Here is a 25824-nt window from a genome sequence, read left to right on the forward strand (position 1 = left end):
TTGTTCATAAACAATTTACATTTTAAAAATATGTCAAGGAGACATTAATATCAGCTTCAAAATATGTAAATATTAATATCATCGTCTATGGGTTAATGCGCATTTCATTGTCGTCTCGCTCACACTGCTGTGCTGAGACTCTTTCACTCGCACTCATTGATATGATTATGGAGGTTGTGCTTTTCCGACGAGACTACCTTGTATAATTGTATCATGTCATGGACGAGACCATGATACAATAATACAAGGTAGTTTCGTCGTGTGCCTTTTCGTTCGGTTTCAGTCCGGTATCGTTCAGTGCGCTCGTGCTTGTTGAAGGGAAAGGTTGTATGCGGAGGCAAAAATGTCAGATTGCAATTATATTATATAAATATATTAAGAACCTGAACAAAAAAATTAGTAATCAAAAATAAAAACAACGATTACTGTCAACTTCTAAACTATAAAAAATTAAATTATAAAAAACATTTCAACCTTTTCTTAATATAGTGGAACAATTAAACCCTATGCACCATTTAAGGGTTAATCACAAAGCTCTACTGTCGATTCTTTCGCACACACTAGGCGCAGTCGTTTCACTCGCACTTATGTATGGTATAGATAGCGGACAGCTTTTCCGACGAGTCTACCTTGTATTATTGTATCATGGACGAGACTATATAGCCATGATCGTCTGTCTATCTGTCCGTCCGTCCGACCGTATGAACATCTAGATCTCAGCAAGCGTAATTTTAAATTTTGTATGATTCAGATAAAAATTGTAGAAGTTAATAAGGAAATATTTTTTTATATTCTCAATGGTATATTTATACCCGATACCCATAGGGTAGAAGGGTATTATAACTTTGTGCCGGCAGGAAACAACAGCATTTGTTATGTTTCCACGCATATTTTTTGCCAGCTTAGTGAAAGGATATAGGAGCACTGATCACGAAAGCAAGATCGTCGAGAAGGGAGTTGGTGTGTCGGCGTTGACAGTAACAGTTGTCCTCTAATCGTGTTGATCATTAATCTGTTTAATTTATCATTACTTCATCACTTTTATATTTTCTATCAATAAATTACTCTACTTTGTTGCATTTGGGGGCTCAACCGCCTGAAGTTCGGTATTAGAATTAATTGTGTTGAAACGGCGTTGAAAACCAAATCGAGTGTACATATTGTCGAGTCGCGATGAATGTGTGTGTGCATGTGAACAATGAGAAAACCGCTGCAATAGAAAAAGCTAAAGTTGAAAGAGGACAGACATATATGCTGCGAAGCAGAGAAACAGTGAAGACAGAAGAAGTAAAAATCAAATCGGTGGAACTTGCGAGAAATAGCGCAACAAACAGAGTGAAGAAAGAAGAAAAAAGAAGAAAAAAGAATTATTAGAAGTTGCAAGCAATAGCACAAAGAAAAAAAGTGAAATTGAACTAGAGAAAATGGAGCAGATGATTGAACAAAATCAAGTGAATTTGCAACAAATAATTCAATTATTAAACTTAAAAATTCAAGCCGATGAGATAGACCGGCAAGAGCCAAAAGTGTCGGTAGAAGGTTTTTCTAAAGTTGTACCAGATTTTGATGGAGAGTCAGGCCAGTGGAATATTGGTTTAATAACTTCGAGCTAAACGCAGACGCATACTGGTTAAACGAGAAACAAAAATACGTAAATGCGCGATCGAAAATGACAAAAACGGATCTGTTGTTCCTTGAATCTGAATTTGTATGTAATTACGGAGAACTAAAAAGCAAGTTGTTAAAGGAGTTCAAAAGAGAATACGAAAGTGCAGAGATACATACAAAATTGAATGAAAGGAAGAAACAAGATGTTGAAAGTTTCCAAGAATATGTGCTGCAGATGAGAAAAATTGCTGCCTTGGGTAACGTTGAAACAAAGTCAATTATTCGCTACATAGTAAATGGCTTAAATATTGCAAAAGAGTTTAAATACTGCGATTTTTCTTTTAGTTCCTCAAAAGTTTTGCAACCGTACATACTATGAGTGTGTAAAAGATGTTGGAAACCAAAAAGACGATAATAAAGAAAGCGTAACCAGAACAGCGACAACTCTAAAAACCAATCTCGTTGCTTTAATTGTGGTTCAGTCGATCATGTGCGTAAAGACTGCGTAGCTAAAACGAAGTGCTTCAAGTGTCAAGAAGATTGTCCTAACGCTATAAAAGCCGTTCAAGTTGTTAAAGCAGATAAGCGACTAAAAATTATAAAACTAAACAACGTTGAGGTACCATGCCTGGTTGATACAGGAGCCGATGTATCTATTGTGAAATACTCTGTTTATAAACGCTTGCCTGCAGTGGAGCTCAATAAATGTACATCTGTCCTGCGTGGTATGAGAAAAGTCAGTACAATTCCATTGGGTGAATTCGAAGAAGCCGTAACTGTAGACGATGTTCAGTCGATTCAAAAGTTCGTTGTGGTACCAGACAGCAAAATTGAATTTGATGCGCCGGTTGGATACGATTTTGTGTCAAAGTTTCATTTTGACCTGAATGGGAATGAATTTACCTTTTCTTCGTCTTCAGCTCAGGAGGATCACGCCGACCTTAATCAGTTGAGTATTTATAATATCGTTGAAACAAAAGTTGATATAAATGCTCTCCTGCAGAACAAACCGAGCATTGAGTCGCTGAAGCAGGAGTGGAGCAGCGTACGTGGTAATCCGAGCAGCAAGCAACGCTTGCAGCTGGAGCGTGAGCTACAGTCGGCGCGTCAACAGCTTCAAACGAGTAATGCAAACATGAGCGAGGCGCAAAATCGTGAGCAAAAGTTGCAAAAAGACTTAGCCAAGTTGCAACTGGAACAGCAGCAACAGAGCCGCGACAACGAGGTGGCCATGAAGGAGCTGCAAGAGCGACTGGAGATCACAAACACGGAGCTGCAGCACAAGGAGCAGTTGGCACGAGAAAATGAACAAAAGATCGCCGACTTGAAGACGCTAGTCGAGGCCATTCGGGTGGCCAATGCCAATTTATCGGCCAAAAATGCGGAGCTTTCGACAGTGCTGGAAGTGTTGCAGGCAGAGAAGAACGAAACGATGCAAAGCTTTGAGTTGTTCGAGATGGAGGCGGACATGAATGCCGGAAGACTTATTGAGAAGCTGCACGGCATGAAGCAGGAGCTGGAGCAAACGCACAGCGCACTTAAGTTGGAGAAGAGCAGCAGCAAGCAATTGCAGGGGCAACTGCAGGAGTTGCAACAAACCGATCAGAATTTCCAAGGCACTGCTGTCGAGGTAGCAGAGCAACTGCGTCAGCTGAATCAGTCGAATGGTGAATTGCAGGAAACTATGCAACAAAAGCAGTACGACAAAAAGCGTAAACAGGTGTATGATTACAAAGAAGGTGACTTTGTTGCTGTGAAGCGGACACAATTCTTTGCTGGAAAGAAATTACAAAATAATTACCTTGGTCCATATGAGGTAATAGAAGTGAAACGCAATGGGCGTTTTGAAATCAGAAAAGCTGCACAGACAGAGGGGCCCAATATTACTAACACAAGTTCTGACAATATGAAGCTGTGGCAGTACGTCGGGTACAACGATGATTGTTTGTCGTCTGGGACAGACGATGCTTATCAGGATGGCCGAATGTGAAGTATGGCACTACTGGTTGCTGGTAACGAGTGGCAACGCGAGCTTAGTGAAAGGATATGGGAGCACTGATCACGAAAGCAAGATCGACGAGAAGGGAGTTGGTGTGTCGGCGTTGACAGGAACAGTTGTCCTCTAATCGTGTTGATCATTAATCTGTTAAATTTATCATTACTTCATCACTTTTATATTTTCTATCAATAAATTACTCTACTTTGTTAAATAAATAAATCAACACTTTCACTTTTTACAATTACTTTTATTGCACTTGAAAATACACTTGTTGTGCCGGTCAGAGAATGAAGAACATATGTTATATAGTGTTGATGCCAGATGATGGCAGGTGTGACCACTCAAAACAGCTGACAGTGTGGTCGCGATCGATTGATATCGATAGTGACAAAGTTAGTATACAGTCATACTGATCTAGTTTATCCTCATGTTGGTCACCCTGCCCACTTTTAGTGCTTTTTTCCTAACAACATATGTTCTACTATTTGCTGACCGGCACAACAAGTGTTTTTTCAAGTTCAATAAAAATCATTTGTAAAGTTTACAAATCTGCTACAATTCCAAAGTTAAACTGTTATTATTATTCTGAAGACGCCCCCCTACACATATAGGAAAAAAAAAAACACTAAAAGTGAGCAGGGTGACCAACATGAGGAGAAACTAGATCAGTGTGACTGCGCGTGTGACAAGGTCACACGGCGGCAAAGTTGGGGATCAACTTGCAGCAGCACCTTTCGACGGAAGTCGGATGTCCGGTAACGGATGATCGCCGTGCATAAGCCCTCCGTACCAACGCGGGTGACTGAAAGCCGATAGGTTGTTCCCAAGGATGCGCTGGTTGCAGTGCACGGGTCGATCAAGGATGTGAGCGAAGTTGGAAACGCCCTCGGGTAGAGGTGAGGTCGTTCGTTGGGGGGACGGCGAGCGGGAACGAGGCCTTGCTGGAGTTCAAGATCGAGTCGGTTCCAGCGGTAGAGTTCTGCCTCATGTCCTCAACAGCCTCGAGTGTACGATAACGCTCGTTGAGGAACGTGCTCATGTCCTGCCATGCGGGAATCTTGGACTTGTCCACCAATGATTGCTCCCATAATGAGAGTGTAAGTTTGGGGAGCTTGGATGAGCAAAGAAAGACCAGGATGCAGTCGGCGAAAGGACTAGAGACTGAAATGTCTGAGTGCTCAAGAGCGGTCAAGCAACGCTGAATCGTGCCATGCAGCTCCTTAATCGCTGCCCCCGACTCTTGCGAAACCGTGGACAGGTTGAAGAGTATTTTTAATTGGCTCGTTATCAACATGCGTATGCTTTCGAACCGCTCGCAGAGAGCACTCCAAGCCGACGCGAAACCATCGTTCGTCAGCGGAAATTTGGCTACGATCTCATTGGCCTCATCTGCGGTTTTTGAATTGAGATGGAAAAGTTTCTCAACCGAAGTCAACCTTGGATTGTTGACGTAGATGGCCGTGAAAAGATCACGGAAGGTCGGCCACCGCAAGTAATCCCCCTCTATGCCTTCGTTGTCGTCGTCTCGATGCAGTGCATCAGCCACGTGGCATAAGCGACCTCGACATTGTCCCAGAGGACTTGCAGCCGGTCACGACGGATCTCGTACGTGTGTACATTGTCATCTTCGGCTGCAGGCCCTCTGACCCGACTCTTGAAGTGCACCAGTTTGTCAGAGACGCTGACGAAGTTGCTGAGAGCCATCGCACGGATTTTGCTAAGTTTAGCCTGGACGGAACGGGTAGTTGCCTGACTACGTGCAGCAGTTGGAGGTTTAGGCAACGACGGAGTCTTTGCCGACGAAGAAGCAGATGGCGACGGAAGATCAACTTTAACTCGGAATTAAGTGGCAGGAGTGGCCTTTTCCTTAACTGATTTGGACCCCGAAGGAACTTCGGCTGTCACAGGATAGTGAACAAGGCCGACACAAAAAAACAGACGGAAATATCGCTGTTGGAAAAACACAAAATGTTAAATAAAACACAAACAGCAATTTGAATCTTTTTTTAAACTCGTTTGATCACAAGTTGCTGCTGTTCATATACATATATGAAAATGTTCGGATATGTAATATATGGAATGTATTTCGTAATATATGTTGAATATGTGTTGGATAATATATATATATATAGAATGTATGTGTAATATATGTTGAATATGTTGGACAATATAGTTATATATATATAATGTATGTGTAATATATGGAATGGATATGTAATATATACGGAGTATATGTGTGTAAGTGTCGTGTATGAAGGAATAAGTGTAGAAACAAACGCGTAGATCCACGTATACATATATATATCATATATATGTCTCACCACACTGTGCGTGTGTATTAGAGGGTGAGAAGGAATTGAAAAGGGATCGACATGAATTAAAAAGTCAGTCTAGTTGTGAAATTCAATCAACATGCCACGCGCCAAAAAAACGTTTCGCTGAAAGTCCGGTAAAAGACTTGGATGATGAATCTTTGTCATCAGAAGAGGGATTACCTCCGCCTCCAGCCAATGATGCAAATCTTTTGTCAATTTTGGAGATGCAAAATCGTAATTTCGTTGAGCTTATAAAACAAGTGCAGTGCTCTCAAAATGAGCCAAAAAATGCCAAAAACATTGTTCTGCCAAAGTCCTGATCCTGATCGTGCAGGATCAGACGCTCTCTCCTGGTGTTGAACGGTCGACTACATCCTGTCTGAAAACCAGCTAGCGGGCAGCGCTCTTGTAATGTCCCTCAGCAAATCACTGGAAGGCACCGCATCTCACTGGCTCTCGCAGACATGTTTTCCTGGCATTACATGGACGCAGTTCCGAGAATTATTTTTGCAATATTTTTCTGGATCGGAGACTTTGGCCGCAATTATGAATTTGTTAAATGCATGCCCAAACTTAGGAGAGTGCTTGTCGCTGTATGGAAGCAGAATGGTGCAGATTGCAGTATCCGTTACGAGCAGATTGCAGTATCCGTTACGTTGGCACATGCAGCTGGGATAGACAAACGATTGCGCCGTTTAGTTTTTACGACGGATATCAAAACCAGAAACGAGCTGCATCAGGAACTCAAAGCCTTTTCGATCGACGCTAGACAGAACCAGCATTCGAGTGACTACTTATCAGCACCCCAAGGAAAAAGAGTCAGGACTATGTCTCACATCACGTGTTATAATTGTGGCAAACCCGGACACAAGAAGGCGGAATGCCGCTTTAATAAAGAGGCAATTCAGCGTCAGCAGCCCCGTAATCAACAATCTGGAGCAAAAGATCGATCATCCGTGATCTGTTATAAATGTGGAAAAGCTGGACATGTATCTACTGTGTGCCCGGATCGTCAGGAGCGTCCGCCGATCAAGAGCAATACCATCAAAGATGTAAACATATGCACGGTACTTGAGCCCTTAGGATCGTTGCTGCAGTTTGGTGAGTCGTTCCAATTTTACTTCGACTCCGGAGCCGAATGTTCACTCATCAAAGAGACTGCATCACTGATATTATCCGGCACTAGAATAAACAACGTAGTGACATTGAGGGGTATAGGTGGCAACTCTGTTTGCAGCACTTTACAGATATTAGCGAATGTTTTAATTTGTGAGCGTTCTTTCGAAATCTTATTTCACGTAGTTTTAGACAATCATATCAAATACGACGCTCTGATTGGTCGGGAAATTTTGAGCCAGAGCATCGACGTGACAATTACATCAAGCGCGCTTACTATGTTTAACGAAAAGTCTGTATTACCTGTCGTAGTCTCCGAATGCCATCCTGACCTGGCTGGTGTCGATACCGATTTACATGGACAGGATAAAGATAAACTGCTCTCAATGTTACAGGGGTGTGTACAGCCGCGTGACGACGGGACAGTTAGAGATTCGCTTGATTGATCAAAATAAGAAAAGAAAAAGGAAAGGTTAGACATTCCATTCAAGAGCTGTTGGAAGCAAACACAATAAGATACAGCGCCTCTCCTTTCGCGAGTCCGATGTTACTTGTCCGTAAGAAAAATGGTACAGACCGTCTGTGTGTTGATTATCGTGAGCTTAATGCCAATACTGTTTCCGACAAGTACCCGTTGCCACTTATATCTGACCAGATAGCTAGGTTGAGTGGTGCTAGGTTTTTCACGTGCATTGATATGGCGAGTGGTTTCCATCAGATCCCAATACATACAAGCTCTATTGAACGCATTTGAAACCCCAGAAAGGCAGTATGAATACTTGGCTATGCCTTTTGGGCTTAAAAATGCGCCTTCTGTATTCCAAAGAGCCATTAATCGTGCCCTAGGTGATCTGAATCATACATATGCCATCGTTTACATGGACGATGTAATGATAGTTGCACGCACAAAGGAGGAAGCTTTCGACAGGCTACAAATTACTCTACAAGCACTAGTCTAAGCAGGATTTTCTTTCAACTTCAAAATATTGTCCTTTCTTAAATCAGCATTCTATGATTTCTGTTCTGTTCAAAAGATAGATTTGCATCTGATCGCCACGGGTGCTAGTCGGGCCAATGGCCAAGTAGAGGGTCAGGGTCAGGGGTCATGGCAAGATGCCTTATGCGACTAAGGTTAGCCCTTTAGAACTACTTATTGGCAAAGAAGCAAGGCCGTTTGGTCTATTACTTGTTGTTGAAAATAAGAACGATGTTGATATTGATAAAGTTAGAAAAATGGCTAAGCAAAACATGGAAAAGAATGCCAATTACGATAAGGCTAGATTTGATAAAGATAAGGCTACTATTATAAGACATAAAATTGGTGATCACGTTTTGCTTAAGAACGAAGAGCGTCATCAGACGAAATTAGACCCTAGGTTTAGAGGACCGTTTTTAGTAACCGAAATATTGGAAGGAGATCGGTATAAACTTAAGGCACTAACTAATAATAGAACATATAAATATTCTCACGAATTTTTGAGACGTATGCCTGAGAAGGGGATTACCACAAAGTTGGATGATGAGTGTGATGATGAAGAAATCACAGAACTGAATGATGAAACCAGTGATGAAGATGCCACAGATCAAGCCGGTGAGGGCTGTGATCTTGAAATAGAATAAAGACATTGTAAACCCCCGGATCAGTTCCATGTTTCATGACTTTCTGTAGAGGTGAGCGCCAGAGTTATGTGGTTCGCCATTTGCTGCATTAATACTGAAATTTTGGTAATGATCGGACGTCTGTTATTGGGCCGGCTTATAAACTAAACTGCGAGCTATTTGTGATGGCCGGTTTGTCTGGATATAAGCTGTGGGCTAAATTAACTTGTTTATTTACTGGCCAGTTTATTTCGTTAATGACTGTGTGCTAGTTGTTGGCATGATTTTTGTAAATGAAATGAAGAATATGATCGCCTTAAGAAAGAAAAGGCTGAATAATTTTAATTGTTTGGATTTAAGTTGGTGGTAATCTGGATCTCATGTCAAACGTTGTATAAGAGTAAGAAATAATTTGTTCAATTTTGATTTAAGAAGAAAAAAATGTATTTTTGCGAAACCTGCTTGAATTTGAATTTGTATTTAAAGGAAAATAATAATAATAATAATAAGAGAATATTTTGAAAAACCTCTATATTGTAAACTCACGAGGACGTGAGATAGGTCAGGAAGGCCGTGTCGCAGATTAATTTAAACATTCAAATTATAACGATTATGTGTAGGTACACATTTGTTTTATTTCTTTGTGGTTCCCCTTTCTTTCGTGCGAAGCAGATACATAATTCTGTCAACGTAGTTTGGCCGTGGGCATGAGTGAGACAGATAGTGTTCGTCATAGCTCACCACACTGTGCGTGTGTATTAGACGGTGAGAAGGAATTGAAAAGGGATCGATATGAATTAAAAAGTCAGTATAGTTGTGAAATTCAATCAACATGCCACGCGCCAAAAAACGTTTCGCCGAAAGTCCGGTAAAAGACTTGGATGATGAATCCTCGTCATGTATGTATATATATATGGAGTGTAGTGGATCCAACATTGACAACAACTAAGTATGGATAAAATAAAATTTTTTGTAATTTCTTAGTCAAAGCATATGATTTTAATTTTCTCATTTTGTTAATTTCCATTTGAATTCCTTATATCTAATTCTTCATTCTACATGAACTCTTTCTGGAAATAAAAAGTGTTCTGTGAAAACATCTTATAGAACTTGTCGTCCATCGAACCAAAACATTTCGACCAGCTAATTTAATGGATTTTTTGCGATAATTCTTAACAGCTAATTTAAGGGACGTGGTTCAAAACTGTGCTTTCGACTGGCTAACATGTTGTCTTCTTGAAAAGCTGGGCGCCGGGCTGGGCGCCGTATGAACTTAATGTTCTTGGACATTCTTCTTTCGTCTACTTTAGATCGATCGCGCACTTAGTGACTGTTTTTTTATAATTCGATTATTATTCGTTGCTCGGGTGTAACGAGGATACACCCTCTAGGCGGAAAAATTTTGTAAAGCTTATTAGTTTTTGTGACATTGTCAATTTATAAACAAATAAAATAAAAAACAAGTAAGAAATTTACAGTCGAGTGTGCTCGACTGTGAGATATTCGCTACCCGTTTTTAATAAAAGCAAAATATTGCGGTATTTTTCTTAATAATATATAAAAATACTAAAAATATACCAAATTGTATATTTGGTATATCGATATTGTACCACATTCAAAATATACCACAGACGGCACAATATACCAGATTGTCAGCCAAAGCAACTAAGACCCCTAGTAAGTAGGCGTTTTTGCTCATACAAAAGTATTTCTTTAATAACTTCCACAATTTTTATCTGATCGCAACCAAATTTTCAGGAATCACAATTACTATAGTTGTTATTGTATATTTAAAATTCGCAGCTCGAGCTTTAAAATTACGCTTGTTATTCGTATTTATTGAATTGCGGAGGCGGAAGTGGGCGTGGCAAAAATTTGAAACAAACTTGATCTGCGTGCAAACATAACAAATGCTGTCGAAATTATAGCTCTATCTCTTATAGTCTCTGAGATCCAGTGTTTTATACTGACAGACGGACATGGCTAGATCGTCTCGGCTGTTGATGCCGATTAAGAATATGTTGGAGTCTGTTCTACCGAAGTCTGTTTATTCATTATCGCGAAGCGATATTCATTATCGCGAAGCGTCTCTCCGCTGTCGCCCCGCAATAACTGTACTTGGCAAAGCGACAAAATGCGGACAACCAACAAAGCGCAAATAAAGAATAATGCAATCTAACATGCAAACTCACAACAACGCAGTGTCAATATGCCGACACGCACTCACAACTGCGCAGTGACAATGTGCCGAATCTGCATTACTTACTCTCCGACAAATATATATACTTTATAGGGTCTGAGATGCCTCCTTCTAACTGTTACATACATTTCCTGCCGGTACAAAGTTATAATACCCTTCTACCCTACGGGTAGGGAGTATAAAAAATGAACAGTGTTGCTTTGTCGCTGAACATAATTCTCAGTTCTACTAGCATAAAAAAAAATAAAAAGTTTGTATTCTAGTGTAAAAATGAAAGCACTATGTTAACTATACAATACAATCGAGAATTTAAAAAAATTCAAAAGTGGAGAATAGAATAATAATTGTGTATTTGATGTTCTCGCGCACAATTCTACATATGTATGTTGGTCATAAGAGTTTTATATTTAAGCACACTAGTCTTTCGTACACTATAGCACCTTGTTACTTTAGATTAGATGTATTTACAAAATATATAACGAATATGCCGCATGTTTACAAATAATCCAGAGACAATAATAATCACCAAAATCTAATTTTTTATATGAGAAAATATAAAACACTTATTTAATACTGCTTGTGATCAGAATATTAATTTAATCTAATTGTGCACTGGATATAATCTTCAAATATATATTTACAACAGTCTATTCTTGGCGAAATTGTTTTTTTTGTTTGTTTTACATTTCGACAAACTCAACACACTTTTGTAAGGTACAGGTTTCGAAAAACTAACGCACAACCCGAAAATAGAACAAAATTGAGAAAATATAATAATAGAGAATATAACAGAAACGATAGACACAATTCAGAACTGAGAAACTTGTACCGATGTCTTCTTTCTTGTGAGATGACAATGTTCCCAAAAATTCTACAGAGCGTCGTAAAATTTGTTTAGACTGCAATGGTAAGTCAGTTTGTTAGGCGACAATCTCCGAACGAGACGGTCAACAGATTCAATACATATTGTTGACTCTATATATATATCTGTATATCTTTATAAATATATAACTTTGCGAGTATATTAAAGTGAGCAGCGTTTTTTTTGTTAAAATATAATTATGTAAGTGATTTGTTTAGATTTGTTTGTCTGAACAAGAATTAAATTAAATTAGAAACAGGGAGCAATATAAATAATATTGAAGTGTGTCCTAAAAATAATCAACATTTTTACTGTATGTTGAACTCCAAAAAAAAAATAATTTTAGAAAGTTTGCGAAACTCATCGTCATATTTGGAATTAGAGGATGTGTTATTTGTCATCAATATGCAAAAATTTATTATTATATATTTTCTATAATTTTAACCAACAAATAACCAAAAAAAAAATTATTATTAGTTTGCATACGTTTTGTGAATGTGTGTATACTTGTAAGAATGTATCTACAATGCCCAGGGAAAACCGCCAAAGAGCAAAACGCGTGCAAAGAAAATTCTACTTTGACTATACGCAGACGAAGGGCAGAGGGAAATTTGTCTATTTTAGGCTGCTGCATAATAAATTTGTGACCAATGTGGTTACAATTTTCGTTTATTGTTTATTAAATTCAAACAATATCATAATGTTTGTAAACTTAATTCAATAATTAAGGTTTATTTTGCCCGATGAAATATTTAGTTTTGACAATAATGTTAATCTTAAATTTGAATCTGTACCATTTTACGTACATACATTACAGAATTAAATGCTAAATTTCCTTTCAATCGCATTTTGATTCAAAGGAAATCTAGCAATTTGAGTCAAAAATTTGAAGTATGATATGTATAAAGTTTTTTATTCCTACTTTAATATAACTAGTACCAAAAAACGAACACGTAGTTAAAGGCGGACTCAAATACGATGACGACATCACAATTGCTTAATAGGAGTATCCGTACAATGCCTACATGGGTAGTGAGTACTCTAATGATTTTGGGTAAATAGTGAATATGTATTAACCGGCTCGGTGCATTATCGTAGACTGAGGCAAAAGATCGATCCGGACCTCCGGCACCACTACCGCCTCAAAATGGGTCGAAGAAGGAGAGTCCATACAATGTGCCCACATTGCCCCCCCAAAACAAAAGACACACCCGAACCGGACTATGAAGTGATCGAGTTTTCCAACCAACAGCCATACTCAAATGAACCAATGAAAACCCCACATTTTCGAAATAAGCCGCTAGGTTAGTATATACGAGTACTAATCATAGAATGATAGTCATATTAAATATAGTATATCATTATTTTCTTACATTAAACTTACATTGTTTCTTTCGTTTCTTGTATCTTTGTAGATAATAAATTGAAATGTACTTTGTGTGGGTCGCAGAATCCTTGGGTAACCTGTAGTGAGTGTGCTGGCCAAATCTTTTGCGCGTCGTGCGATGATATGTTCCATAAGCATCCCAAACGCAAGCAACATATTCGCAAGGTGCGTATAATTCTATCTTGACAAAACTTTTCAGCGCTTATCACTTATTCATGCATTTAATCAAAAACAACTAAAAAAGCTACAGTCGAGTGTGCTCGACTGTGAGATACCCGCTACACATTTTGAACAATATACCAGATTGTCAGCCAAAGCAACTAAGACCCCAGTAAGTAGGCGTTTTTGCCCATACAAAAGTATTTCTTTAATAACTTCCACAATTTTTATCTGATCGCAAACAAATTTCCAGGAAACACAATTACTATAGTTGTTATTGTATATTTAAAATTCACAGCTCTCTCTTTAAAATTACGCTTATTCTTCGATTTTTGTTAATTTTCGGGGTAGGAAGTGGGCGTGGCAAAAAGTTTAAACAAACTTGATTTGCACGCAAATAAAAAAACATAAAAACAACAAATGCTGTCGAAAAAAATTATAGCTCTATTTCTTATAGTCTCTGAGATCCAGTGTTTCTTAGGGCAACAGACAGACGGACATGGCTAGATCGTCTCGGCTGTTGATGCTGATCAAGAATATACATATATACTTTATAGGGTCTGAGATGCCTCCTTCTACCTGTTACATACATTTCCTGCCTGCACAAAGTTATAATACCCTTCTACCCTATGGGTAATATATTTGTTCGTCGCTCAATTTAATATAAATTTCTATTTTCACTTTGCATATATTTAGGCTGTTGAGTTGGGTACACCACCAATACCGCCAAAAACACAAAGTGGTGCAGTGCCGCCCATTGCACCGCCGCGACGCAGTAAACGTGGATTATTGACACCATTTCTAGGCCGTAAGGAACAGGTACGCCACTGCACGATATTTTAAAGATAAAAAAATATAAATATTTGTACGCCTTTAAGTGCCGCATAGATTTGCAATTCATCTATAAAGTCACCTGTTATAATGCACTGCATTCTATGTTATTAATTAGTAACCAATTTGTAATCGATTTTGAATGCTTCAATAAATCAACAAAAAATATAAACAATAAAATTAAATTGAATACCAAAATTTAAATCGCAAAGGATCCAAAAAATCTTTCACAGATGTTGCCGCCACCTTCACCAACGCCATCGCACAAATCGAACGTTGGTTGCCGATCAACGTCGTCGAAGACAACGTTCGCAAACGGGTCAAATGGGATAAACAAAAGGCCGTTGCCTGACCTGCCAGGTTCTGTAAATGCTCCAAGTGAAGTTGGGTGCTTGTCGCGGTCGGAAACGCCTCAATCTGTTTTTGATACAATACAACGTCCGCCATCAGTGCAACTTGAAAAGATTAAAACGAAAGCGAGTGCCACTTTAGATCGCATGACACAATTGCAAAAACGCTATCATCAACAGAAGACGCAATCGCAGCATGACATTGATAGTTCTAGTAGATCAACTACTCGAAGTAATCAGGTACGCATGATGTTACCTACATATATACATTTTGTAGTCCCGATACCACATTTTCAATGTATTGTCGTCGTCTACGTCAACATGTGTACATTGTACGTCTTGTCCATCGTCCCTCGTATCTTTCTCTCTTTTTCTGTATGTTGTCCCACAGCAATCGCAAAATGTCATCAACTTTGAACATTGGTCAAACGTATCACCATCGCCCTCACACTTTCATTCTGGCAGCATGTCATCCGGTTTGAATTCATCGCATTTTGATCTATCGGATGATTCCCATACTTTTCATAATTCTCTACTGTTTCAACATCACCAACGACATAAGGCACCAGTTGCTCAGCGTCGTCAAATGAGCAGTTCGGTATTCAATTTAAACAGTTTGAGTCGGCGTCCCCTAGCTGAAATGAAAAAATGGAAGTGCATGGCTGGTCAATCAGCGTATGCAACAGGTGAGCTATTTATGTAATCTCTCACGTCTATCGATTCATCTAAAATTGAGATAGCGATAGTTTCACCGAAAAAAAAAAAAATTGATAATACAAAAATACCTAAATTAATCTGATTGTGTTATAAAATTGGACGAATAATCATTTTATTATTAATCTGTATTAGGTTACTATAACTTTGTGCTATTAGAAATATATATAATCCTCAGAAGGAGGCATCTACGACCTCATTCTTGATCAGCGCAACAACCACTATCCAAATAATATATAAATACGCCAAATAGGAGACAAAGGGGTTGTAATGAGGACTTATTAAGCATAGCAACAATTGCTGAGGAACGGCTGATTAAGAATTTCAAATATTTCATTGAATTCCATTCAGTTGCAGATCAACAATAAATAAGTATAATCTTTATGATTACCGGAAATAATATTAGATATTACTCAAGAAATATAACTTCTCACATGTGTAAAAGTGACTATCTATTATTTGTTATATGAAGTTAAGATGGCAAGCCAACCTACAGTCCAAGTACTAACATAGCCAGACTAGGTGCAGATCGAATACTACATGAAATTTAAAAATGCAATTAATCTTAAATTTGACATTTTTGAGTACTGGGTATTTTATAGTTGAGCATACTGTTGCTCCCTTACTTTTAAGTATAATTATTTTTGGATTGTATTGATTTTAAGCCGAAGTAGTAGTACATACGAATATGTCGGTTTCTGATTGCAGGCGCAATCCATGGCACAACTCAACTGTGAAGGTTGTCGCCAGGGTCATCAGGGGGGAAACTTATCAAATCATCAAATAAGATCGACAGATGAGTGGACTCATTTTGGATCCCAACAGCAGTTCAATCACTCTAATCTCTCGCTGAATATGAATCAAGATTTCCAGTTACAACAGCAATATCCATACTATCCACCTCCCGTATTTATGAACCAGGGTGGCATTATGCCTCATATATATCCGGGCGCAACCCGATATCCAGTTATGCATCCAGGTTCGTTACGATCATGCATAACATTATTAAAAATAAAGAGTAATACTTAACTTGCTTCACTAGGTGCTGTGGGTTATGGGCCACCTCCACCAGCTTCTCGAGCAGCATCACGCTCTCGCTATGCGGCATCGCCAACGCCAAGCAGAAAGTCACTCTCCTTGCGCCGTAGCAAAAGAAGCAGCTATGTTGATGATGAGTTAACGGATGATGAGGATTCTGAGCAGGATGATCGTCGCTCATTAGTATCAAGTCGTTCTGGTATGACAAGTGCCTCACGCGGACATCAGAATCATCAGCGCCAACGTCGCTTGTCAAGCGCATCACAACTGATTAACAAAGGTGTCAAAGATGAACTAAATTCAGAACAGTTACACAAAGTAAAATTGATGAATCGACGCGGTTCAGATTCTAAATCTGTGCTAGTTGAGTGTCAGACCGACTCGAAAGATAGAAAATTTACATTTAAAAGAGACCAAGTTGAAGCTCAGAAAACTAGTCGCATTTACTCAGATTTAGAATCTGAAGGCTCTGGAGCTCGTGCCTTGGTCCAGGCAAAGATACAACAGAAACTACAAGAAGCTGATAAGCAGAAAATCAATCGAACTGAGTTGAAACAAAAACCAGAAACAAAAGATGAAAACACACAAGCTGCTTCTGTAATACCAAAGGTGGCTTTACCTTCATGCAAATTGCAGAACGAAGATAGAAACGTTGAAGAGGAACAGGAAAATGGAGAAGCCGCTGGTACTGAATCCACACAAAATTCTTGTTTTATCACAACACAGAAAAATGTCGATCTTGGCCCTCCTCCGACGACACCAGATTATGAGTGGGAATGTGAGTTTTGCACTTATGTAAATGAGCCAAATATTAAAATCTGTGCCATTTGCTGTAAAACGCCCAGCAAGCCACCAAAGAGGTTAAAGGAACAAAAGTGTTCGATTAAGCTACCCAAGCGTTCTGAGACAGACTGCAGTACCGGAAGATTAAAAGACACAACTCAAGATTTTTCTACTCAAAGCGAAACAATAGCAGACACACTTACGACAGATTCTACTAGGATCAGTTCTATGACTAAGTCCAAGCCGAAAACATCCGAGAAAATCAAGTCAAATAAGGCAACAGCAAATGGGTTTATTCAAAAAGGTAGGATACAAAAGAAAATCTCATTTTTTGAGGGTACCAAGACCTGAACTATCCACCATAAACCCATTAAACTTAACAGTGTGCATCAGTAATAAATGTAAGATGTAATTACATTGAATTGGAAATATAAATCATATCCAACTAAACACAATTGAGTTTTGTTTAAATAACACATACATTCGGTAAATCATGCTTACTTCTTTCGAATGTATGTTATATATATGTTATAGAATCCGTGAAGAATATTTGGGATAAACTCGATAAAAGCATTCAGGCCCAGGCAGAGCAGGTTCTACAACAAGCTGAGAATGCATCAGAGATGCCGCCTTCAACAGAGCTGACATCTAACATTGATTTGAGCCATCAAGAGGGTGAAAAATTCACATCACGACCACCACAAAATATTTCCACCCAAGTAAACTATTATTTTCCTAATTTCTTATTTTAAATATACATAGCTATGAATATTCGTTTTTTTTTTAATGTTTGCTTGCAGACGACTTACGAAACACGATCGGAAGAGCGCCCAATTTTACAGGAACACAACGATCCACTAAAATCAAATAAAATTGAAAGACAACTTTTTTATCATAACAGCTCCCAACCGTTCAAGACAGATAACTATGGCGCTTCTAACGAAAATCTGATTGGCATAGATCTTAACTCTAAACACCAGCAACAGAGCCCAGACCAATTTGTAAGGCAACCAAACTTCATAAAAGAACTTAAGGCATTACAGCTAGTAAGTAGAGTTGTAGAAAGCATGAAAGAATTACGAATTTTTTTTTTTTGTATTATCGTGTTTTGATGAAAATATAATAATTTTCGATACATTGTGAGCGTCCTTAGATTCTTGAAATATTTTCATTATGATTATGGAAATCGCAGTCACAGGAGTTTTAAGCAAAATTAAAAAAAAAAAATACGATGATGTCGGTTTGATTTAATTATAGTAGATCTGCTACCCATAATTTATTGACTTCATCAATTATAGCCTCTTATACTTAAAAAATATTATTTTAATATTTTCTACTGAAGTAGCTGTGCTTAACTCGGAGTTTTTGTCGGCAAAGTACACAATTTTAAGCATTAATAGTCCTTCATAATCCTTCAGGTGGGGGTGTTCTTTTTTTTTTTATATACCCGCTAACCGTCTGTCTGTATGTCCGTAAGAAATACTGGATCTTAAAGACTATAAGAGATAGAGCTATAATTTTTTCCGATAGGATTTGTAATGTTTGTACGCAGATCAATTTTGTTTCAAATTTTTGCCACGCCCACTTCCGCCCCCGCAAATCAAAACAAGTAAGAAAGTTACAGTCGAGTGTGTTCGACTGTGAGATACCCGCTACCCATTTTGAATAAAAGCAAAACATTGCGGTATTTTTTAAAATATACCAAAAATACTAAAATACTAAAAATATACCATAGACGGCACAATATACCAGATTGTCGGCCAATGCAACTAAAACCTAGTAAGTAGGCGTTTTTGCCAATGCAAAAATATTTCTTTAATAACTTCCACAATTTTTATCTGATCGCAACCAGATTTTCAGGAATCACAATTACTATAGTTGTTATTGTACATACCAAAATTCATTCAAATTTTTTTGATTTGCGAGTGCGGAAGTGGGCGTGGCAAAATTTTTAAACAATCTTGATCTGCGTGCAAACATAACACATGCTGTCGAAAAATTATAGCTCTATCTCTTATAGTCTCTGAGATTGAGTGTTTCATACGGATGAAGATTATGTCTTCATTATGTCTTCCTCTATTTATTATTCATTACGAATTGCAGAAATCGAGGTCCCCTTTCGACCTTCACCATGCTTCTACTGGTTATCAGCCCGAAATGGCGAGAAAATCCGAAATTGAGATGCATATTATACTAAAAGAGCTGGAGTTTCATAAATTTAATGTTGAGGAATTCGAAGCCGCACTTAAGTACTGCAGCGCAGATAAAAATCCAATACAATGGTTGAGAGACAATTGGCACAAGCTTGTGGAAACTGTGCAGAGCCTGGCGACGAAGTATGGTCAAGAGCGTGCAGAGAACACCATTGGTACCATATCACAGCAAGAAGCCCGCAATGCGCTAAGAAATTCAAGCGGGAATGTGTGGCAAGCAGTAGCAGATTGCATACAGCAAAGACAACAAAATTACAGCAAGTTAGCAGCAAAAGGAAACTTTTCCAACGAAGATATTGTGAATGCTTTAACCGCTCATCAAGGTAATTTGGATCAGGCGGTACTCGAATTAAATCGCACACAACTGAGACCATTCCTATTGCGCATCTGGGGATCGCCAAATGGCATGGAAAATGAGAGCACTTCCATAGATGTCAAGTCGGGTTAGTTTGTAGGTTGCAAAACCTTTTAATCACCATGGTTGTTTTTCATATCACTTTAGACATATATTTTTTTGGTAACATATTTGTGTAGATATCCATGACTTTCTGAACTCACATGCTTTGGATTGTTTGGCTCCACATAGTGAGTCTGCAAATGCACATGATGCACTCAATGCGAATGATATTTATAGTTATAGTCCTGCGAAGTCTTCGTACGCCACACCAAGTCCTTATCAAATGGAAGATAATACCCTTAAGAATCTGGAGATCTTAATCGGTAACATGGAGCAAATTCAAGCAAAGCAAAACCAGGAAGTCTTACGGTCAATTGAAACTATGCTACAAACGTACAAGAGTAAACCAGATCATGAAACAGAATATGAAACAGATTCTGAAGTGATGCGTATTCTGACAAGGAGTCCAATTAGCATGATAAAATCTCCTTCCACGAGCACAGTACAAGACAAGTCCAGGGATGTCAAGAACTTTGTCTGGCAGCACATTCAAGATATTGTTCCCAACCTAGTGCAACAAGTAGAGCAAGAGCTCAATGAAAAGAAAGAAAAAAATATTTAATGTTGCTGAAGATGGAGAAGAAGCGCATCACGAAACTGCGCCGATTCATGGTATACCTAGTGATAGATTAATGGAAGGCGTTATCCTCCCCTTTATAAAACATAGTTCAATACATGAGGAACTTCCTCAGAACTTTATTTATGCAACGGAGATAGTTAACTTTAAATTGGATCTTGATCGGCCAATAGAGAGATTGCATGAACAGGAATGGCAGTTAAGAACTTTTGAGGGAGCTAAGCATCTTGTCTATAAGAGTTATAAGGCACCAGCAAAAAAGTCCAACAACCGTTGGTGAAGACCAACATCAACTACCACTGACATCAACACTTTACATTGAACAGAATAGCAATTTAGCGCCTATAATTCATTTAAGTTCTGCAAATAATGAGGATTATCAATTAAAGGAGGTGAATCAAAATATGCCGAAGAATCAGGAGACGTCTGTAGGAACACTCCAACTGGATCATGATATTGAAGTATTACAGCCATCAACATCTCTTGGACCATATGAACCCCCTAGTATAATAAATAAAAATTACGAAATGGAGACCTCGATTAAGAATGAAGAAGTTTTCGATATAGAACAGACTCATTGCAGATCTCAGGAAACGGATAACACGGAAGCGATTGACTATATGTCAGGTATGGCGACAATTGAGACCACGCGGGCAAATATTCACCCGCAAGTAATGAACAATAACCTTCCTCATACATTAGAACCACAAATAGAAATCAAGCAGCAAAGTGAGGAAAGCGTTGACGTCAAATTCCAAGAATCTACAGTATATGATGTTAAATCACATAATGCTGTCCCACAAATTTTGGGATTTTCTTCAGATCTCTACTGAAGGTTCAGAGTCGAGCCAAGTTGACAGCAGTATTGCCGTTTCGACCAAAACGCACGACGAAGGAAATGTACATTCACAGATGCAATCTAAAGAAGATATAGACACTGACACTCAAATAGAATCAGGTTTACCGACTATACTCTCTCCCGCTGATTCTAGAAACAAACGACATTCAAAAATACCAATTAGAACATTAAGTTATATTGATAGTAAAGATGATCCCCATTTGCCCAAAAAGGAATTTGTTGAAAGTAGTGAGACGAATTCTACTCAACAATCACAGTGCACAACTAGTTTGCAGGTCGAAGAAGTGTTTTCGAAAGACTATGTAATGACTAGTACCAATGAGTTCGAAGAGGTTTTTGTAGATGCAACAGATTTCAGCAATGACGAGCTACAATTAGGAGTCGAATCCCCCCACAGATTCGGAAACATTTCCCCAGTCATCTATCGAAAAGTCTACAAGTAAAATATCACTAAGCATTGAATCGAATAATATTGAATCAGAAAAATTAATGCGTAAAGAGTTTATACCATCCGGGGATCCAGCAAAACAAAATTTAAGTGAATTAGTTGAAGACACACAGCGTCTAATAAAGCAAATGCGAGATGAAATCAGTATCAATGATTTTGAGTCAACAGATGAGGAAGAATGCTCCGAATATTCTGATGAATATGATGACGAGGAGGAGGAAGACGAATGGTACAGAAGTGAGGATGAAGAAGAGGAGCACGGGCCAATAATCGAAGATGCTTCTAGTGGTTCCGAAATCGAGGATATTCTAGAAGAAAGTGAAGGTTCTTATAAAGACGAATATGGTGATGAAAATGTCAATCAAAACAGAGTAGAGCTTGAAACTATCACAACAACATCATCAGTCACTGCCACAAATCATAAAGTCATTGAAGAAAATAATGAAACTTTAACTGTTTCCCTTGCAGCTATCTCAGTTAATGACGAGTTGAGTTTATCCAATGAGATTGAAATTAATGCCAAAATCTCAGAAAGCACTTCAATAGGAGAATCTGAAGATATTTGGGAACCTACCATTTCAGAAGATATTACATCTGTTGTTGAAGCTAGAATGCATAACGAACTGTTGCAAACATTGCCAATAAATAATCCTGCTCAAGAAGTTCACCCTGTTATGTCAAATGCAGCTGACGGCGTATTATTGCAGTCTGCGGAGATAGTTTCTCAAGGTGTTGCATTTGGAACTCATTTGGAACCTTTGCGATGCATTTCAATTAAAAAATCTCCAGAAAAAAATCATAAAGTTGATAACATTAAAGAAGCTCCACTTATTAAAGATAATCCGCTAGTAGAATCTTCAATAGACTCTGAATTGCTGCCATTACAAGATTCAAATAAAATATTATTGGTACAGCTTCCATCAGTTCCCTCATTAGGCCGGAAGTACACCGCAGATCGAGAAGTTGATATATTGAAAGGAACAAGCATAACGAAAACGCTAAAAAATACAAAGTCCTCTATCAGCAAAATACCAAAACTAACAAGTGATCATAATTCCAACATAACAAAAAATTAAAAATTTGTGTCGCGCTCCAAATCGTTTTCTGCACCCATAGGCATCTCTTCTGTAAAACGGATACAACAGGAGTATCTCCAAAAACAGAGTCAATTGAATACTATATCAAACATTAGTAGAGTGCCTATTAAAACTAGTTTAACCAGGAAAAAATCTTTAAGTGAGGCCATAGACAAGTTTAACAAAAGTATAATTAACGATGGTTCCGGCTCAAATGGATCGGCATCTCCAAAGACGACTTTGAATCGTCGAATACCAAAGAAAAAATACCACGAAGCCTGCTTTTCAGACGATGACTACGAAACCTCAGCCCCCGAAGAGGAGGGTACAGAGCTAAATATAGATGAGCTCCTTAAAGATGAGATTTTGAATCGTAAACTGAGTGTTCCTGTTTTTCGTGCCTACCCTAGTTTGCAAGAGACGGTTATTGAGGAGCCAACAGTAAGTCTATATGTCTATATTTAACATTAAATAAATAAATATTTCCTCTCGCTTAAAGGTCCTGGCTCACAAATATGTGGACCTTAAATTAGTGAACAGCATTGCTGAGGCTCAAATAGTTGCCACATTAGTTCATATGAAGTTTCAAGAGGATGTTGCTCTATGGGCAGTCAAAGAATGCTCAGATCTTGATCAGGCTATATCGCTGTTACAACAGGAATGTGAGCTCTGTATGAATACCTACCCGATGAATGAAATTGTTTGCATGCTGAAATGCATTCACAAATGTTGCAAAAAATGTGCGAAGAGCTATTTTACAGTTCAGGTACGAATAAGCATTTGTATTAAAACATTTGATGAGGATTTTATTAACTTATTTTCTTTTAAGATTACCGACCGTAGTATCAACGATTGTAGCTGCCCGTTTTGTAAGCTGCCAGAGCTCAGTAACGAAGTTGCGCATGAGGATGAACATTTGGAATATTTTTCAAACTTAGATATATTTCTTAAAAGCATTTTAGATGCCGATGTCCATGAGTTATTCCAACGCAAGCTACGTGATCGCACTCTGCTGCAGGATCCCAATTTTAAGTGGTGCATTCAATGCGCCTCTGGTTTCTTTGCCCGCCCGAAACAAAAACGTTTAATATGTCCAGATTGCGGGTCAGTCACTTGTGCTCAGTGCCGAAAGCCATGGGAAAAACAGCACGAGGGCTCCAGCTGTGAGGCCTATTTAGAATGGAAGATCCAAAATGATCCAGAGCTGCAAGCTCAAGGTGTACAGGAACATTTGGCACAAAATGGCATTGATTGTCCAAAATGCAAATTTCGTTATTCCTTAGCAAGGTAATCAGGGCATAGCAACTGGGAGTGGGTATTATTCAGTATATAAATACCAATTGCAATATTTTTGTTTAGGGGTGGCTGTATGCATTTCACATGCACCCAGTGCAAGTTTGAGTTCTGCTATGGCTGTGCCAGACCCTTTATGATGGGCGCCAAGTGCAACATATCTTCCTACTGCGCTAAGTTGGGCTTACATGCACACCATCCACGCAATTGTCTGTTCTATTTACGCGACAAGATACCGATGCAATTGCAGTTTCTTCTCAAGGAGCATAACGTTCCATTCGACACGGAGCCCCGGGAACCGCAGTATGAAGCAAGCAGCTCAGCAAAAGCTCGAGCTTTGGTTCGCTGTCCCATACCATTACAGAAGGAGACCCCGCAGGGTCTAGTTGATACTGTTTGTAATAGTGATGTTCCCGATAAACACGCTGGAATGTGCCGGTAAGAAGTGTAAACACAAAAGATGCATACCATACAAAATATCACAATTACTTTCAGAACGCATTATGTTGAGTACTTGGCCAGTAAGGTTGCCAAGGCAAGTATTGATCCACTTCCCATTTTTGACCTGACAGATTGTGTACAGGAGCTCCGCAGACGCGGCATTGAACTGCCCGAGCGAGGCCCATGGGATACCGACGAAATCTATAAAAATATGTGCTCAAAGGTTGGTAAATGGTCATAATATTATATATAGAATTGAATTGTATATATTCCCCTTTTCCGTTAGTTATCTGTTTTATTTTCTTTATGTGGAAATCGCATTACTTGTCCGACAACACTTTCAGTTCATCCTAGGTATAAATAGACATGTCGGACGATCAAAAACAACTAGTGCCTAAATTTAGATTTATTGATTTTTGTTTCTTGGATCAGTATTTATATATACACAGTTGGCAAAGATATAACAAATGTTTATTACTATCAACTTATTTCAATAATATAATTCTCTTTGTATAGGTAATCAAACAGCACATACCACTTAAATCCGCCTGAAGATGGAGATGACTTCGAATTGAAATTGGTTTCAACTGAATCAAAGTGTCCACTCCATTTATTCTCTATGATTTCTGGCTTATCTTACATCCCATCGTTTTGATTATTGTATTTTTTAATCTTTGTTTATTTTTAATATAACAAAAACAAAATAATATTGTACAATAATTATATTGGAAACCAATAGACACAGAATGCAAAAATAATTTTGAAGCCGAAGCTTTTCCAATCTTTATCATATTTACTAATAATCAAATGATAATATATTGTTATGAAATTAAATTTGAATTAATTTTAAACAATAAAAGTAGAGCAACGTTCATGCTATTATTTAGTAAAGACAGCAGCTTTAAGGTACATTTTAGACTTATTAAAGCGTTTTGATTAAATAATAAAAGCGATAATATGAAAACAAACATCATAAAGTGGCTTATGAATTTACTGGCTAAATATAAATACATAAATACACTAAATGCCCTGCCATAAGTGTTCACGCTCTTGTAAGTTTTCTTGCTTGCGTTTTCTTCAGGCGAGCACACGCGATTGTAACTTTCTTAAATGCTTTATTATATTAAACTTAATTAAATAATTAATTAATAATTAAATGTGCTATTAATTCTATTTTATTTTATTTTTATTTTACAAATATGTAAAAAAATATATATTAACTAATTTACTAAGCACTTTACAAAAAATTAAATATTTTTAATGTTTTTGCGGTATATTAATTTGGTATATTGTAAAATAATACTTTTCTGTTTTGTTTTATTGAAAATGGGTAGCGGGTATTCTACAGTCGAGCCCACTCGGCTGCAGATTTCTTACAGGCATAAATTGTTTGCTTGTTTATTGATCTCATTTATAAGAAAGAGAATAAATGTAATGTTTTAAGTTATTGTGAAATATAATATCTAAGCTTTCCGCGATTCCAAACTCTAGGTCCACTA

General features: G+C 38.1%; 3 protein-coding genes across 3 annotated transcripts; all 3 read left to right on the forward strand.

Annotated features, from left to right (window-relative positions):
• The first annotated feature begins 2463 nt into the window (after positions 1-2463).
• On the forward strand, positions 2464-3815 carry LOC132797593 (restin homolog). Its single transcript, XM_060809353.1, has 2 exons — positions 2464-2556; positions 2612-3815. Exon 2 carries the CDS (start codon positions 2744-2746, stop codon positions 3596-3598), a length of 855 nt encoding a protein of 284 aa, XP_060665336.1. The 5' UTR covers positions 2464-2556; positions 2612-2743; the 3' UTR covers positions 3599-3815.
• An 8702-nt stretch (positions 3816-12517) lies between these two features.
• LOC132797612 (E3 ubiquitin-protein ligase lubel) lies at positions 12518-25508 on the forward strand. Its single transcript, XM_060809371.1, is given in 19 exon segments — positions 12518-12731; positions 12798-12869; positions 12871-13003; positions 13115-13251; positions 13942-14064; positions 14310-14666; positions 14989-15069; positions 15071-15112; positions 15849-16119; positions 16183-17265; positions 17496-17680; positions 17762-18007; positions 19065-19617; positions 21984-23032; positions 23091-23357; positions 23421-23878; positions 23951-24322; positions 24380-24548; positions 24842-25508. Coding segments are annotated over 19 exon segments (5688 nt in total). The 5' UTR covers positions 12518-12677; the 3' UTR covers positions 24878-25508.
• LOC132797616 (uncharacterized) lies at positions 20498-21989 on the forward strand. Its single transcript, XM_060809375.1, has 2 exons — positions 20498-20835; positions 20911-21989. The coding sequence occupies exons 1-2, from the start codon at positions 20613-20615 to the stop codon at positions 21039-21041; spliced, it is 354 nt and encodes a 117-aa protein (XP_060665358.1). The 5' UTR covers positions 20498-20612; the 3' UTR covers positions 21042-21989.
• Positions 25509-25824: the final 316 nt, after the last annotated feature.

Source organism: Drosophila nasuta, unplaced genomic scaffold (genome assembly GCF_023558535.2).
Source record: "Drosophila nasuta strain 15112-1781.00 unplaced genomic scaffold, ASM2355853v1 ctg14_pilon, whole genome shotgun sequence".
Lineage (NCBI taxonomy): Eukaryota > Metazoa > Arthropoda > Insecta > Diptera > Drosophilidae > Drosophila > Drosophila nasuta.

What these genes read in the sequence shown, in the direction of transcription:
- LOC132797593 (XM_060809353.1), top strand. Translation starts at nt 2,744, where the DNA reads ATGAGCGAGGCGCAAAATCGTGAGCAAAAGTTGCAAAAAGACTTAGCC.
- LOC132797616 (XM_060809375.1), top strand. Translation starts at nt 20,613, where the DNA reads ATGCCGAAGAATCAGGAGACGTCTGTAGGAACACTCCAACTGGATCAT. An exon ending in AGCGATTGACTATATGTCAG is followed by an intron (nt 20,836 to 20,910) that starts GTATGGCGACAA and finishes CTCATACATTAG; the next exon opens with AACCACAAATAGAAATCAAG.